Source organism: Poeciliopsis prolifica, unplaced genomic scaffold (genome assembly GCF_027474105.1).
Source record: "Poeciliopsis prolifica strain line A6 unplaced genomic scaffold, Auburn_PproV2 SCAFFOLD011, whole genome shotgun sequence".
In the NCBI taxonomy this organism is placed as follows: Eukaryota; Metazoa; Chordata; class Actinopteri; order Cyprinodontiformes; family Poeciliidae; genus Poeciliopsis; species Poeciliopsis prolifica.
Genome location: NW_026562386.1, coordinates 12,233,350 through 12,252,367, shown reverse-complemented (window position 1 = coordinate 12,252,367; position 19,018 = coordinate 12,233,350). Strand labels below are relative to the sequence as shown.

Here is a 19,018-nt window from a genome sequence, read left to right as displayed (position 1 = left end):
GCACCCCTGATTCAATAAAGTTGATCACTCAATTAGATGCCATCCCCATATCCTTTTTGTAGAGGAAAGATGCATTTAAGTATGTTAGCAAAAAAGCTTCTTCCTATAGTATGCCTGGAATAAAAATAAATTAATAAATGCTCCTCTAATTCAACTCACCTGAATCAAATTAATGGTTCATTAGCAGGTCTCTGCAGACTTGAAGACATGCTAAGGGGGTGATTCAGTCATTTGAATCAGCTGCCTTGGAGCAAGGATGCATGTAAGACCAGCAGGACACACCTGCTCTAAATAGATGAAAAGAAAACCAGAGTATGCACAAAGCTAGTAGAAAGTAAACAATTGCTGTTTTCAATGGAAAAAAAAAATGAGTATCTTTGCTTGCCCAGAAGAGCCAACATGCTGAGCTCTAGAACTAGTTGTGCTTGATATAAATGCTGGGCTCTGTAAGATGCTGACAGTTTGATTTGCAAAGTTAAAATTTTGATTTAACAAACCTGACTGCAAGCGAACAAATTATGTCTCATTCAAAACTGACAGACAACTCAGGTTGGTGTCACAATATTACAAAAACTGTGCATCCCCCAAATGCATTTGCTTACGTTTTGCTGTGAATCTTGGCTACTTCTTAAAATTTAAGTGTCTCAGTATATTTTGCGTATTTTTTTTAGCCAAATAAAAACCAATGTTCTGCACTGTATGATGTACATCAACCACTGGGTAATTGGGAGTTATTTTATGATTTGCACTTCTACATTACCCCTGCAACACAATTGCACCTAATTGTTCCTGTGCTTCTAAAGATCCTGAATGACTTGCTGTAATTGGTAAAACTATACATCCTGATTTCTATAAGAAAATCCAGAAGTATGTTAGGCCATCTGTGTGAAACCTTACCTCTAAGGCCCAATGCTTTAGGCCACTGTATAATAATCAAAACAGACATTTCAATGTGTGTGTGTATATATATAAAAAAAAAAAAATCCCTTCTCACCACCGCGGGTGGTTCTTATCCTCTGAGCTCGGGTCCTCTACCAGAGGCCTGGGAGCTTGAGGGTTCTGCGCAGTATCTTGGCTGTGCCAAGGACTGCACATATATATATATATATATATATATATATATATATATATATATATATATAATATATATATATATATATATATATATATATATATATATATATGAGCTTCATATACACACAGATAGATAGATCTATCAATATCTATATAGAAAGAGAAAGAAGACACCAATCTGTACTGGAGCTGCTGAGTGTTGCAGTTTTAAAACTTTTGCAGGATTAAAATCTGACCTTGTTCCAACAATTTTTACTGTAGCTTTTCTGTAACTAAGACAGGCTCTCTTTTAAATAACTTTTTTTTTTAATTCTGTGTATTTGTTCATATTCTTTTGTTCTGTAAGACAAATAAAAACAATCACAGTTTCGACTCATGTTTAAACTAATGGTGAAATGAAACCGTACTCACCCTAGAAGCCACCAGGATGAGTACTGCCCTTGTGGCCTCTTAAAAGTCCAGACCTAAATCCAATGGGCTCTTTGCAAGTCAGCTTCTGTGTTGGGAGATAAGCGACTCGGTCGCTTCCAGTCTATTGAAAATGACAACTTACACCAGGTGCTTTCAGGGCTTGCCCAATGTAACAATTAGATGTACACTGATCCAAAGTGTCAACAAGTAAGCTGGAGAAAGGTTTTAAGATGTACTCCTCATTATACATTCACAGATAGGAGGGTGAATTTTACTTTATTTAAACTTTGTGGCTAACATTAACTGTAGCCTATGCTAACAGGCAATATTCTGAGACATTTTCACTATGAAAATATGCTATTTAAGTATCTAAGCATTTTCATTCATTCTAATGAATAAAAATAAGGTTTTTACCTTATTTTGTACTTATTTTCAAGTACATTGTGTGTGTTGTTGTCGTTAGTATCAAACAGAAACCAAGTAACAGAGGAGATTACGGTTCTGGCTTTTTGCTTACTTAGCATGAGGAAGCACAAGTCCCATAGCTTAAAGTAGGGCAGCACTGGTTATTGTCAGGTTCTAGTTCAGCTGACCAGGTTCAAAATTGTTGCTTTTAGAAAAATACAACCATGTTTCTTAAGGTCTCCATGTTATTTTGTTTTATTATTTCTACATGTTTCTTGTGAAGAGCTCAAATAGGATGATGTTCACAGCAGTATGTACAGGCAGATCAGTTGCTCGGCGATCTGGCTCTAGTATGCTCACTTGTTCCCATAAGCTTGCTCGTTCAGGATGAATGCATAAGTGATTCCATGGAAATAACACAGGGACGGCTTCTTTATTTACCATCCGTCTCCCCCCAGTACTCTTAGGCTGAAGAAGCTCATTCAGACTGAAGTGAAGGCTGCAAACTTTGCTGTTTGGCATTAGCTTTTACTGGTAGCAATGAATATTTACAAGCATCCGCCTTCTTAATTCAGCATTGTTTGGAAATCCATAAAAACTGAAAAGCCTATTATATTTGGAAGACAACAATGTTCATTGTACTGCTTTATTTGCTTCTTCAATATGATTTTCTTTTCTAGCTGTCATGGTAACTCAAAGCAGCTGCTGACCGGAGAGAAAGAATCATGACCCGAATGAAAACCAGACCTCCTCGGCGCCAATTACAACGGCTCAGTGAAGTACCATCAGAAAGTCTCATTGAAAAAGTGAATGCAGCATTGAGAACGATCCCTACCAACATCATAACAGAGACCAATGAGCTGATCTACAACTCAGCATCAGTGATCCTTGAGATGCTTGGCTATAAGAGCAACCATGAGACCCAATACCCACCATGGAAAAGACAGTTAGAGGCTAAGTCAAGGTAACAAGGAGGGAAGTGAGACAACTATCAGAGCTCCACAAGGGTGCAATGAAAAGACCAATACCCAGAAAGTACAGGCCCATACCTGAAGCACTCGAAACTGCCAAACAGAGGCTCCAAACCTTGGCCAGCCGCCTAAAGAGATACACAAGGGAGAATGAAGCCAGAAGGATTAACCGGCTCTTCTCCATTCAACCAGCTAAGGTGTACTCTCAATGGCAGGGTAATAACAACAGAGCAGACCCACCAAGGCTGGAGACTGAACAATACTGGAAAGGCATATGGGAAAGGGAGGCGTCCCACAACAGCAATGCACAGTGGCTGATCTCTCTACGAGAGGACCACAACAAGCCCCGGTAACCATCACTGTGACAGATGTCCAAGAAAGAGTCTCAGGTATGAAAAACTGGACAGCACCAGGGCCTGACATGATCCATGCCTACTGGCTAAAGAAACTCACTGCTCTCCATGAGTGACTGGCAGCCCAAATGAACCAGCTGCTACAAAGTGGGACTCACCCTGAATGGTTAACTGAAGGGCGGACAATCCTAATCCAGAAGGATCCATCAAAGGGTCCAGTCCCACCCAACTACCGACCAATAACCTGCCTCTCCACAACCTGGAAGCTCATGTCAGGCATCATAGCGGCCAAGATAAGCAAACACATGGATAAACACATTAGCACGGCACAGAAAGGTATTGGTGTAAATAGTAGAGGAGCCAAACACCAACTCCTCGTAGACCGCACAGTTGCCCGAGACTGCATAACCCGACACACCAACCTGTGCATGGCTTGGATTGATTACAAGAAAGCCTATGACTCAATGCCGCATACTTGGATCATTGAATGCCTAGAGATGTATAACATCAACAGGACTCTGAGAGCCTTCATTGCAAACTCGATGAGGCTGTGGAAAACCACCCTTGAAGCCAACTGCAAACCACTTGCACAAGTGTCCATCAAATGTGGCATATACCAAGGAGATGCTCTATCCCCGCTACTGTTCTGCATAGGCCTGAACCCCCTCAGCCAAATCAAGACTGGCTACGGATACCGACTCAAAAATGGGGCCAACATCAGTCACCTTCTCTACATGGATGACATCAAGCTGTACCCCAAGAGTGAGCGAGACATCAACTCACTGATCCACACCACCAGGATCTACAGCACTGACATTGAGATGTCATTCAGACTAGAGAAGTGTGGTCGGCTGGTCACAAAGAGGGGGAAGGTGATCCGCACAGAAGGAGTCTCACTCCCACAAGGAACAATAGCAGACATAGAGGACAGTTACAAGTACCTAGGTATACCACAAGCAAATGGCAACCTCGATGAGGCCACAAGGAAAGGAGCCACAGCTAAATACCTCCAACGAATAAGGCAAGTCCTGAGAAGCCAGCTCAATGACAGGAACAAAATCTGTGCGATAAACAGCTATGCCTTGCCAGTAATCAGATACCCTGCTGGAATAATTAGCTGGCCAAAGGAGGAGATAAAAGCTACAGATATTAAGACCAGAAAACTACTAACAATGCATGGAGGGTTCCACCCCAAATCCAGCACCCTGAGACTCTACACGAGCTGCCAGGAAGGAGGCAGAGGACTAGTGAGTGTGAGAACCACTGTCCAGGACGAAACATCTAAGATCCATAGATACAGGGACAAAGCCTCAACAGACAATGTGCTCAGTGAAATCAGACAACAGGGAATGGAGGTTGAGGTGCCAGAGACACCATCATGGGAGGACAAGCCCCTACATGGGATGTACCACCAGCAAATAACTGAAGTGGCTGATATCAGTAAAGGAGATGTATGTTGTCTTTTGCTATCAAGGTATTGTGAAATATTTTCTTACTGAAACCTTTTTATAAAGGCAATTACCTGTGGTAAATGTACTTGCAGCATCATCTTCTTCTTTCTCATTTAGCATAAAATAAATAGCCTGTTGTGTAAAATGTTCTTTATTTAATAGAATTTCAATTTACCCATCCCTTTTAAACATGTATTTAGAAGTTAATGAACACATTATCTTCAGAGCAGACCTTGACTGTAAAATAAATTGGACAACATAAAATTCTTATGAGAACTTGAACTCCATTTTACATAGAAATGTTGAGTATTGCTTAGCAGAAAATTGGAAAATTAGTTCTTAAGGCAAAAAATAAATAATGTCACAAATTTGTGAAATTTAGTGACGTCGTGCCTTCTGGATTCTAGGACAGTGATTAACCTTACTAAACAGTCAAATAGATTGTAAAGTATTTTAGAGATTTTTGCTTAGAATATTTTCAAGGGTGAGGTTATGTTCTAAAATCAGTAACACTCTCTTTCGGTTAAATACATCAAAAACATGTTTACTGTATATTTAATCTGCTCTTTGGATTGCAGTTTGCTCAAAACCCACAGCTATCAAAAGCATTACTATTATGCAATAGCGTAATGTACACAGAGGAATAAAATACAGAAAAAATTTGTATATCACAACATTTACATACATTTAATGACAATCTTCCTTTGCTGGCAGAGAGGAGCAGAAACTGGCTTTTCTATGCAGTGTGGTAACATGCACACTTTCAAATTTAACCTTACCACATTAGCCAAATTACCCCCTCTTCTACATTTTCAATAAATGATTTAAGGGATTTAAAAAAAAAAAACATCAGAAAGGCCAGTGTTAGACTATTTTTTCTGTGATTAACAAATAAAATACAATTTTTAATTTTATATTAACGACTAAAATCATAACTATAATTTTTTAAGAATTATCTTACAAATTATTGGGTAAACGTATGTTTTGTTAAATATAATAAACTCAAAAGAAAGTACTTGTGTCATACTTTTTTCTTGACTGAAAAAGAAAAAAGAACTAGATGAGCGGGAAAAAGGAAAATAATTTTTATCTCAGTATTTCAGGCAATAAAGTATTGGGTTGGACTGGTTCATGTGCTTTTAACTACTATCAAAGGTAAAAAATATCCAACAAAAAAAGTCCCAACATCATTTTTGTTTTCACAAAGGAAAGACTACTTAAAATAATTATCAACTGCGTATTTGTATTAGCCTGCTTGTCATGTGCTGTTACTGTGCTTTTTTCTTATATAACCCTTATTTGGTTCCACTCAGAAATCATGTAATTTGAGTGCATGTTAGCATACTGTACAGTACATGTACAGAAATCTGAACAATTGTTCAACATTTATTTTTAAAGATTCAGTCCCTGAAGTAAAAAATGTCAAAGATATACTGTCTAGATGCATTTGCTGCTGTGCTATCGCTCACAAACTGATTACATATTTTGGACAAGAACAGTATGCATCCTGGCTGCAGCTTGTAAGCTTACAAGACCTCCTTTAAGAGTTCACATGATTTTCATGTTGAATTGTACAGGTGCCTCAGTTGGACTAGCCTCCTCAGTTTCCTCTTTTCGTGGCACATATTCAACTTCAATAGTTGACTTTGTGCTGTCTTTTCCTCTACTCCAGAGGAATAAAATTACAAGACAAAAGAGGACCACTCCAAGGAATGAGATAAATCCCATTGTGGTTGCGACAATAAGTGTCTTTACATCAAATGGAAATGGAACTGTTGTTCTGGGTCACATTAGCACCTTCATCACTTGGCTGGTTAGAAATAAAAGCAAATGACTTATTTGGCTGATGTGGCCAATTCGGGGAGTGTGTACAAAAAGGTGAGCAGCTTTGGTGTCATTGCCAGCAGCATTACTGGCAATGCACAAGTAGGTGCCATTGTCCTGATTTGAGCATAGCGTACCTCCAGTGTACCCTCGCTGGATACTGAGAGCCTTGACCCTATAGTCTTTGTAGTAATGTACTCCTTCTTGGGGGATAGCCACATTATCACTGGAGTTGGATCACCCTCTGCCATGCACGTGAAGTGAACAGTAGTTCCTTCATCAACGTGGCTTTCCACAACCTTATAATCCACAATCTTTGATTTCTGACAGATGAAGTAGTCTGGAGGCAGTACGTCTGGGAAATCTTTGAACTCTTTTCCTTGCACAATCTTAGGTGAAGCACAAATGGGCTGTTGTTTGTTGAAGTTAAGCCTCCACCTCCTGCGGAAGACCCATAGCAGGCGGCAGTCAAGCCAAAGGGTTTTCATACAAAGCCAGGGTCTCCAGGTTTCCCTGAGTGAAAAACGGACTCCTCAAGGGTGCTCAAGCTATTTCTTGACACGTTAAGAATACGGAGGTGGTTGAGTCCACGGAATGAGTAAGGCTCAATTGCCACCAATTGTCCACCAGCTAAGTGAAATGCCTGGAGTTTTTGAAGACTGAAAAGTTGGTTACCTTAACAGTATGAATAGGATTGAAAGATAGATTTAAACCGAAGATATCTGAGATGATTGATGGCTTCATAGGGGATGGTAGACAGATTGCAATTTGTGACAGACAATGATGTGAGGTTAAGTCCATACAAGCTTTGTGAAGCCATTGTATTCAAAGCAGGCATATGAGAAATCTCCAGTACTCTTAGTCGATACAGTCTTTTAAAGGAGAAGTCCCTTATATCGGTAACGTTCAGATAGCGTAATCGAAGGGATAGCAAGTTATGTACATGACTAAGGGCATCAGTGGGAACTGAGCCCAGTTTATACCCTTCAATGTTGAGGTTTTCAAGATTGCTCAGACCATGAAATGATCGAGGCGATATAAAGACTAGGTCATTGTCCCCAACTTCCAAAGCCCTCAAGTTGTACAGCTCTTGGAACATATAGTCGAGCAAAATAACAATTTTGTTCTCACTTATATCCAACTGTGTGAGATTGGTCAGGCCTGTGAACACTCCAAGCTGAATGAGCTTTAGCTCGTTGTTGCGCAAGCCTAGCGTTCGAAGGTTCATTAGGTTACTGAAAGCCCCAGGCTCAATGGATGAAATAGTATTTTCGTTCAGTTGCAGCTCCTCCAGCTGAGGGTAATTAATGAACTCCTCAGGCCCTAGAGTCTTCAGACGGTTTTTGCTGAGGTCTAGCAATCTAGTTTCAGTGGGGATGCCCTCAGGAAGTGCTGCCAGCCTTCTTCGATGACAGACGACTGAACGCTCCTGGCCATTGCAGTCACATTTTGAAGGGCACCCAGTGGTGGAGCCTGAAAGGACGGTGCCCAGCATCAGGATCAGGATGGGCTGCCAGCATGCCACCAAGTAGCTGTGCCCTCCTGCCTCTCCGGACACCATCCTACTGCTTACCTGTGGAGACAGAAAAATACAGAATAATGATGTGCTTTGAATCTTAGGGAGAAAAAATGAATTTCACCAAATGGATTTAGGAAATCTATTGGAATTCTTCATAAAGTATTGCTTTGCAAGGTCCAAATGGGGTTTTATGCCATCATATTTCTATTTTTATAAACAGTATTTTGAAATTTACGAAGATTTTCTTTGGTTAAAAAAGACATCATTCCATAATATAATGGATATAAGATTATATTTTATGATTTATAAAGTTTCAAGTAGGTTAAGACTCTAAAATACACAAGATATTAATTACAAATGTACTTCTTGCACCTAAATACCTTTGCATAAGTAAAACAGAATTGTTTTATTATTATTATTTTTTTTTACAACAACATGACTTCAAATGTTCAATGACTCTCCCTTCCCCTGGATTTAATTTAGTTAGGGTGAAGTTCTTCACAAGTAATATAATCAGACAATCAATGAAAGGGCTTGGTCATACTGTGCAACTATCCTGCTATACTGCAGACTTCTGAGTATGCTGAAAACAATTACCATCAATCCCACTGACACATTGTGTCTGCTTGTCGACAAGCAGACACAAGCAGCCCAGTATCACATAGTACAGTTTCATATGTTGAGATAAAAAAAATTGAAAAATTCTGATGTTGCATTATAAAAATAATATCTCAGAACTTACTTATCACAGATTTTGTAAGTAACCAAATCTATCTATCTATCTATCTATCTATCTATCTATCTATCTATCTATCTATCTATCTATCTATCTATCTATCTATATCTATCTATCTATCTATCTATATCTATATTATATATATATATATATATATCTATATATATATATATATATATATATATATAACAGATATGTCTGTTATATCAGACAGTAAAAACTGTCTGATATAACAGACAGTTTTCCCATTTTTAAATGATAGTGTAGAATCATTTTTCTCTTGGTTTTACACTTTATTAGATAGAGTTTGATTTTCATATTTAAATTGATTTATATGTTTTTTTAGCAAGAAGACTTCTTGCTGCTCCAGCAACAGTTTCTGTGTGTTGGATAGGTTTAAAAAATGTATGAATGTTTGAAATAGTCTTTGTTAGAAGAAATATTTACCTCAGACTACCTTGTCACTTATTTTTCCATTCTCTGACTTACCCCATTCATTTTTAACTGCATTATTTTCGTGAACATTTGAATGGACAGGCCTTTTCTACACTGGCCCTTCATGGCAACTGTGTTATGTCAGGGGACCTCTCACCCTGTCTCTCAAAAGACCTGTCTCTGCCCACATCTGTCTTTTGATGCCCCAACAGGTGCACAGTTTCATGCAGGTGAAGCTAAGAGTAAGATGTGCACTTCATGGGTCAATGAATGTCTCAAGCATTATACAGACAAATGAGCTTTATGCATCAGTGCATTTGTCCCTTTCAGCTGTTTTAGTTATTAAATACCTTTGCTGTGTGGCATCTTATTGAAAAACCTATTAGAATATTTACATTGGGAATTAAGTGGCAGGTTTATTGGACCTTTTACGCGCTGGAAGAAGGAAATGGTTTATGAATAACTGCAAACTAATCATGATGCTAATGGATTCTTTGTCATTTATTCAACAGATTTTGTCTTTTCCATTAATGTCTTTAGGGGCCTATCATACAGTCTAAGCCTAGAGTCTATGTCTATAATCAGAAATTTAATCATGTCTTTTGATTTTTGGTGTGTACAGCATTGCTGCACGCTGTTGCGATTGGGCCCCCTGCATCTTTTAAGTTTGAAAAATTATGCATTTTGATAATGGTACATACAAAATTATGCTATATTTTGATCAGTATGTCAATAAAACTGAAGCAATGCTACTTTTGAGTACAGTTCTGGCTACTTTACTCTCCTCGACTTCCTACACTGATTGACATAAAAGTATGCTGTAAACAAAAGGACACCAATTTGTGTAAAGGTAAGACTTCTGGTTTGTCTATTGCTTCCCTAAGCTTTGCCATTCTGTTATTTTCTAGGTTTCTATGCCATTTGGAGGTCAACTGAACATACAGAAAACATTTAAGTGTTTCCTGTGTGTTGTCACTGGTTGTTTTATGCACTGTTCTAACATATACATCACCTACTGTAATTAGGAAATGTGTGTTTCTTCTTCTCAAATGATATTATTTTTATTTTATCAGTAAAAGTACCGGAATTTGCACGTAATGTTACATTTATTGAAAGTATGATTACACTTTTTAAAATTAATTCAATCAGAACAAACGGTAGTACGCAAGAACTGGGCACTGAAGTAGCACTTTTTTTTTTCTTTTTTACCAAATACATTTTTACTTTTACTTCAGCATTTTTTTTTATGACATCTTTTTACTTCTACTTGAGTAAAAATATGCTGAAGAGAGGGACTATTATGTCACTTTTTGGCTACTCTACCATTTTTGTCAGCCCTAATTTATCATTCACTCTCAGTCTAAGTTAAGCTGCTTTGAAATGTGTATAGAAAATGTACATTTATTTTCTCTGTAACACTATCTATAGTGGCTACTAAGGTTTAGGAGTAGAAGAAGAACAGCTATTACTCTCTGCCCCATCTCATCTTAAAGACCATTCATCTTTACTGTCACCTGACAAGCTACAGCTCAGAATGAATACTAATGCTTCAGTATGCTGGGATCTGTATAAAAAAGGCTCACATATAACGACTCAATGACCTGGCTTCTATTTGCAAGAATATTGTAATACTTACTGAATCTCCAAATTCTTATTAAAATTTCAAACTGTGGTTTTATCCATTGGAAGACAGTGCAATTATAAAATAATACAAAAATAGCATACACCTGACTAGTAAATGTTTGAACACAAAATACAGAAAAAAGTTTAGTTAATTTGATTCGCAATGCTTTTTTGTGAGCAGGACACGTTCTGCCAACAGCACAACTACTGCAGATCAGTGCTTTGTCATCAGATTAGGGCACCACAAAGAGCAGACTCCCATCACAAAACAGTAAAGAATGAAACACTTTCAAATGTTTACTAAATGTGCTGTCAAGTTGGATGAGATCTTCCTAATTCTGTCTAATTTTCACTGTGGGGCCTAAGACTCTGCTAAAATGTGAACTGCTCTGAATTACTAAAATATTCGATTTGAACAGGAGAGAAATTGAGTAGAAGGTGAAATTTGTGAAGAGTACTATTGATTGTAGGCTATTTTTGACCATTGCCAATTTTTGAAAAACATTGTAAATACAAAAAAATGCAGTTAGATTGAATAAAGCCACTGAAGTTTAGGACTCTAATAAATTAAATGGGAAAATGAAGTATCCTTTGCTGTTACCAAAGTCTTATTCTAAAATATTGAACACTTCATGCAATGAGGCCACTATGCCACAAATGGATATACTATGTATGCAGATAATTAGTAAAAGAAAAAACAAACAAAAAAAAAAAAAAAATTTTGACAATCTGCTCTGTTTCATACTGACTAGAGAGTGTATAGTGTGTTGAAAATCTGTAAAACAGTCGTGAGCTGGGAATTGCTGCCTGCAACTTTTAGTTGAAGAGTCAGTGAAAGCTGTCGGGATTGGACAAGGCATGCACACCCAATGCAAATTCACAGAAATACCAGCAAAGCTGTTCTTTTATAATCTTTTTTTAGAAATAAAACTTGTCAGAGTTGCACTTCACTTTTAAACTTGAAACCCTGGTATTTGCATGCTTCTGCATATTTTCTGGTTTAAAATGAACACAGTCAGTCAGATCCCTGATGGAACACCAGATACAAGATCCTTCTTGTACCCTTGTACACTGCATGCATCTGTAACATACAGATCTGTTTTTTGGTTCAATAATGAATGGCAGTAATGCTCACTGGAAGCATATTCAGTCCTAATTATTTAACTCACTTGACATAATAAGCCAGACAAAAATAAAAAGAAAGGGGTTTAATTATGTGTGTTCTTTCTGTGGCATAGATCCAATTTTACTTTATTTCTTCATAGAACTTTAGAATTCTATGAAGAAATATTTTCTTCAAATAATTGTTTTCTTTTTTCAAAAGAAAAAGATTCAGTCATAAAAATAGTAGTCAGAGAATCAGGAACCCAACATACAAAGATTCAACACAGAAATAAGGATTGCAGAAATCACCCAAGGGTAAGACAAAATATTACAAACTGAATGGCAAGCATATTAAAATTATTGTACAAAATATGTCGTTGCATTCCCATGTGGGTGATTCTATATTTATGTCATGTTCAAAATAAATAACAAATTCATATATAAAAAAAATCATATTCAAAATAGATTACAAATACAAAATCCATGCAAAATTTTTACTTATGGCTTCCAGTTTCCATAATTGTAAATCCTGCTGGGCTGTCTTTAAAACCACCTAACTACTCAAGGATGAGCCAGCCTGAGTCCTCGGTCGCACTACTATAGCCTCTAACTGTCTCATATTTTGTGTAAAGTTGTTATTAAAATTAAATGAGGATACTGCAGAGCAGCAGGACTGTGACCTTCTGAATACATTTGTAGAACGCAAATTTGAGTATCCTGTGACAGATCTGTCTTCGACTGTCACCTCTCCATTCAGCAGACATTGCATAAACACTCATAGTCTGGGAAGATTTATCACAATCATGCTCCATCGTGTCCTTTGATTTTGCCCATTATGGAGCTGCATATGTATCCAAGACAGATCTTGTTATGGAAAATGTTTTAATAGCAACATCCCAGATGTTTTCTGGCTGGTTCACCATTTCTTATTTCTGGGCCATCACAAATGAACTGTTATGTGCAGAAGTGCCCTGATTATAGATGTAAATAAAATGGCCTATAATTAGAACTAAATATGAAAATGCAGCCACACTGACCAGATTCTTCTCAGTTTTCTAATTCATATTTTATTTTCCCCGAAGTGTTGCTGCTCATAAACACCAGCAATATATGATGTGTTGATTCTCATACTAGTGCATTTAGTTAACTTAGATCTGATTCCAAATTTATAGTGATAATTTCATATAGCAGTTACACATGTTAGAATAAAAGTAGAGCCTATGTTTATATATTTGGTTTATCTGGGATAAAGTAACAACTTTATCAAATAAGTAGTGAATTAAATTGATTACATATTCAGACCAGACATTCCATTGTGAACACTGACTGGTAAAGTGAGAAGCATTGCTCATCTTATTACAACAGTATATTCTTCTCTGAAAGCCTGCATCTTTCCAAATCAATCTTGCCACCCTAACCCCCACATCATGAAAACACTTCTTATCAATCCTTTCCTTTCAACACAGCTGAACAGAAAATGTTTAAAATTGTCATAAAAACCACAACCTACAGTCTGGTATGTTCAACATGCCTTCAAACTCCCTTGACACCAGTGGGATTGGATCTGATTTCATCTATTGGTCGCAAGCCTGATCCATAAAGACTCCACCTCACAATTCACTCTCAATAATGTATTGCTATACGCTACCAAACTCTCTGGCATACCTTCAGGTGCTCCTTGAATATGTTCTCTCTGCTTAGTTTTTTAAGCAAACACCAAAGTACTATGTATATGTTGAAATTAACTGTATATTCAGTGCATGCACACATGTAGCACTGTTCCCTTGTAGAATGGAGGTCCTGGCCTCTTTCTGCATAGAACATGGATGTTTTCACCTCCCATGTGTTGGTTCCCTCCTGGTACTCTATTCTCTCACAGTTCAAAATCCTGTCTGTTAGGTCCTTTGGTCTGTCTAAATTGCTCTTAGGTATGAGTGTGTAACTGCATGTGTGTTTCTTTGTAGCTTTGTGATAGACTGACTGTCTGTCCAGGATGGATGGATTATCTGATTATCTGACAGATCATCAATAAAACGTGAAGGCACATCCCTCTGGGCTGCACAGCTACCAGTCATGTCAGATACAGTTAGCTGTGTGAAAAACTAAAAATATAATATTTCCAATCTGTTGTGTTTTTTGTATCCATAATAACTAATGCTGTGTTACTAATTTGAGTATGTGCAAATTAATGGAGTCAACTAAAACTCTGTTACAAGAATTAAAGGTTGTCAACATATTAGCACCTGCATTGATTTTTAAAATTTTCTAAGACTAAAGCCATTAGTCACAACTACTTTGAATACACATCTGATACAGTCTTTTAATGGATTCCATCTTGGAAATGGGTTGTTCATTTATAAATGTCAAGATAATAAAGCCTAAAATTAAACATTTGCAAGTGGTTATTGCAAATAGTAATGGATTAACAATGCTTAGTCTCAATTTAAGCTTGTATTCAAGTTTGTTCTGAAATCTTCTTCAATAGTTATCCTAATTTTTAAGGTAATAGGATAAATTGGTCTGAAATTTTGGTTCAAGTATATTCTTGCCAGGCACCAATTACTTTCTGCCTGTCACTTACCACTTACTTACATGTATCATGCATCAATATTTCTATCAACAACATTTTATTTTATGTAAACTTTCAGAGTAGTAAATTGAAAGTAATGGAGCTTATATTTCTCTGAAGTAATAATCTATACAATGCAACTTAACTATGTACATTAGCAAAGCTTCTGAAAACTGAAATTGGGTTTTGTTTTTCTTTTGCTTAAAGTATCTATCAGATATTTTTTGTACAAGATGATTGCATTGTCAAATTAGCTTCAGATTACAATAAATATTATCAAAATAGTCCAGTTGTTGGTCAGTTGTGCAGAATCCAAATTAGTCCAAATACAGCTCAAGTTAATTCAAATTATTTCAATCACATCTAATCACATAGTCCTAATCAGGTCCAATTTAAAACAATTTCATTCAAATTTTAGAGTTTCATACAAAGTCACATGACATTTTATAAGTAATTAATTTATTTTTTTCATATTTATAGAATGCCAAATTACTGACGTTGTATAATTTCTTGACATTTTACAAGTCAACAAAATTGTTAGAGTCCCAAGTGATCCAAATTCAGTTCAAATAATTCCAAGCTATTTCAATGCTGTCCAGTCTTTTAAGTCAAGTTAAAATTTAGAGTACAAGTTAAATAAGTATAAGGGATAGAGATCAAATTCCCCATTTGACTCATTTATTTGATGGCACCACAATAGTGTGACCTTATTCTGTTTTTGTCCATTATTATATCCATACTTTTTTTAATGACATGCTGCTGTGATGATTTGTGGAGGTCCTTTAACCAATTCTGATATCTATTATGGTGTGTAATATATAGAGAGAAAACTGATGGAGCTTTTCAAGGCGAATATTGCCAGTCAAGTGGTGTGGAAAAACAATTCAATGCAAATAAAGCTAGAAAAGTTTGGAGTTTTAAAAAGGTCACAGGAAAAAAAAAAAAGAATAATACAGTATTACGCTTACTGGAGAAACCCCCTAATACATTTATGCAGAAATGTCAATTATGTATGCTACTTTGTTATGTGAACAGCAGTTTGTCAAATGATATTTTCAAGGCTCAATTGGTTGATTAATAATTGCCATTTTGAATAGTGGCAAGTAGAAATTTTCAGCATTGTAGTTGAGAAAATGTCTTAGTACTTTCAAGATTACATGGATTTGCTTAAAGGCTTGCAATCATTCCGTATAAAACAAAATCAGCCTACACCATGTTGACTATGTGCAAAAAAGAAAAGAAAAAGTAGCTGATTTATTTATTACTGAGATATAGTGAAGGCCATTAATATTTTTATTTCATAATTTGATTTCAATTTATGTAAGGCTTTATAAACAAAGCCTAGCAGACCCAACCGGTCTACACAACTGTTGAACATTTATGTTTTGTGTAGATGAGAGGGAGACTTACCCAAATTTGAAGCACACTTGACACCAAGTTATATCAGTATTTTGTTTTAGTGGGTATTTTATTGTTAGGCTTATAATGATAATACACTCAATGCATACTTTTGTTGTTTTATTATTCCCTGCAGTAAAACTGAAGCAGCAATTTGTTTTGAGTAAAAATAACGAGAGGAAAAATAATGGATGAATTCAATAAAATAAGGATGACTTGAATACATTTTCTCCATTTGTACTCTGTGCTTTATGCTAGTGAAATTGAGTGGACAATTTTTTTGTTTTGTTCTTGTGTTATATTTTTAACTTTTCAGCTAGTTTGTAAGCTCCAACTTATTACATTGGTTAAAAAACATACATCAAGTATTGGTCATGGAAAAAAAAAAAAAAAAAATTCTTGAAGTTTTCCAACTGACTTTCCGTGGGTTTGCCTTTTTTTGTTTGTCCCCGCTATTAATCAGGTGTATTTGACTAGTAAAGCTGACAAGCAAAGGGGCTCCAAATTAACAGCTGATGTTTCAAGGACTCCAGAGATCCTTCTAGCTGCTGCAGTTTCTGTTTGTTCTGCTGTCTTAGAAAATACCAGCTCAAACATTTATCCAGATTTTGCTTTTTTTTTTTTTTTTTTTTTTGAGCCTGACAAAATTAAACAGACCCAATTAATCTGGAAATTGCCCAAACCCAGCCCTTCAGCAGCTAATGTCCAAGGTGAATGATGATAAAATGACATTTCACAGCTCAAGAGAAGACCCTGTCAAAAATAATTGCTTGATCTTTATCTGGCAAGTTATATTAAATGGCAATATGGTACACATTTTTTTAAAGTCGAGCAATTTTTTTTTTTTTTTTTTTCACATAAGAATTGCAATTTTATATTACAAAGACCTACAAACCAGAAACGGATTTGATTTTGACAGTAGCAAAGAATGATTCGAGAGTTCCAAGAAACCCTTTCAATGTTCCGTTCCAAGAATTTTGCTTGATTAATCTGAATCTGTGGATGCTCTGACACAATAATGTTCATGAATAATAACTCAATAAAGAGAATCCAGTCAGCCATTATAACCTGACAAGTGGGTCCCAATTAAATACTTCTGCATAGTTCATAAAATCTGGATTCAAACAACAGACCCTTTTCCCTCAGAGACTGTTGGGGGTCTTTTGCTTGCAGTGGATGTTGCTGCACTGCTAAAAAAGAGAGAGAAACAGTCCCTTTATCGCTGTTTGCCTGCTGGAGTGTATCAGCCATGATTATAAAGAAGCAATAAAAAATGGAGCTATGAGATATTGTTCATTTGGCCTCCATAAATAATCAAACAAAGTCACCCTACCACCACAACCCATCCCCCCACGCCACCCTCGCCATCAACACTACTGCCATCCATCTGTCTAACCTGTGGCAAATCAAACACCTGCAACAGCATCCCTGTTTGCCACAGGAAATGGCCAGCAGCAAGCGCTTTATGAGAATGTGTGTCAGTCCTGATGAGTTTATTACCATTTTGGAAAAAAAAATAACATGAATGTTAATGAACAGATTAGGAAACAACAGCAAACCACCCTGGCAAAAAAAAAATATATAAAAAAATAAACACTGGGGGTGGGAGGGATGAAAAGGACACTTTTGCTCTCTCATTTGCACCTTTATGTGTGGCATAAAAAGGAGGGACCAAGACCATTTTGTACAGATGCAAGCAAAGACATAACTACAGAGCACATGCATTTGTGTAAACACAACAAAAAGTATCTAACCAATGTAATGTATACTTTAATGACATGCACATATCATTTAAATATGGTCCCTTTACAATTTTAAGATTTTAGAGGCGCAAGATAAAGCCTCTCCAGATGACAAAGCACAAATAAGACCAAGAGCTTTCATCTGAGCATAAGTCTCCTTTACATCCCCTCCATTTGCTTAGGGTACTCAGTTTTTTTTTTCTTTTTCACAATAATTTGCCTCTTGCCAATCCCATAGCCCCACCACTGCACCATAATAAATCTGATCCAGTGACTCAGTGCTCAAAGCCCACCATAGAGACAGAGTACTTACCAGGACTGTCATGCAGAGAATTCTAATTCAGGCAGCTCCATGTTGCCAAGGAAATTCAAAATGCCTCCAAAAGCATGGAGTCGGGGCTGCAAGGATTCAGGACGGGCTAGATTAAGACGGGTAAGGACAGCATACGTAGAGATGAGAATCCCTCGTCTAAGGGGCATTTGAGAAATGCCTTCGTCCTCTCCAGATGCGCTAAATCCGGCAGCACTGATAGGCTGACATGTAAACACACAGGCGGCTCTGCTGGCTCACACGCTCACATACATGCTGCACCTAGCAGAGAAAAGAGAGGAAGAGGGAGGGGGGCGGCTGGTGAGAGGTGGAGGGAGGAGCTGCAGTGCACTGGGAAAATGAGAGGACTGGGAGAATAGGAGGCACAGACCACAGGGAGCTGAACAGAGATGAAGAGAAACGTTCTCTGATTGCAACAATGATATTTTTCCACTGTACGTTTCTTTTAAGGTCTGCTTTGGTGCTTTACTTTGTTTCCGGCTGCTGCAGGAGAAGGGGTAGTGTTTAGAGTTGGGAAGAAGAAAATGAATTCTCTACCAGTTTAGATTATTCACAAAGGTGTTTGTGTTTTGTTAGTCCCCTCCTTCCTTTTTTAGTATTTATTAATATGCAAATATTTGCAAGTTTATTCCAAAAGTTCACTCATCAGTAAAACATGAAATATTAAATAAATAAAAAAAACACACTAATTAAGTCATAACAGAGATCAGAAAAACGTATACGAATTAATATGTTTGAATTAAATAAGATACATTTTCTAATGTATATAATCTTGGCTGCAAATGACAGGCAAGGGGAGACAGCTGTGGAAGGGGATGAATTGATTTTCTGTTTTTAAGATTTGTTGCCAGAGGATTATTGACACACGGCGCAAGGCAAAGTAATAATCACATGAACTCAGCTTTACTCCAAGGAGTGAAGTTTGGGGATGAGGAGCTGACGCTTAACACTGGTAATGGGTTTGAGGGGCTGGCACTCCCTCACATTGGCAGTGCCAAGGAGGCCCCACAGTCAGGAAGTTTACAGGAGATTAGAAGGTGATGATTTAGTGGAGTGGAGGTGGACCTGAAGG

General features: G+C 37.1%; 1 protein-coding gene across 1 annotated transcript; it reads right to left on the bottom strand.

Moving 5' to 3' along the window:
• Window positions 1-4,830: 4,830 nt before the first annotated feature.
• lingo1b (leucine rich repeat and Ig domain containing 1b) lies at window positions 4,831-18,182 on the bottom strand. The gene is given in 7 exon segments (XM_055036327.1): window positions 4,831-6,447; window positions 6,449-6,534; window positions 6,537-6,611; window positions 6,614-6,960; window positions 6,962-7,003; window positions 7,005-8,062; window positions 17,929-18,182. Coding segments are annotated over 7 exon segments (1,854 nt in total). The 5' UTR covers window positions 17,941-18,182; the 3' UTR covers window positions 4,831-6,213.
• Between the last annotated feature and the right edge of the window lie 836 nt (window positions 18,183-19,018).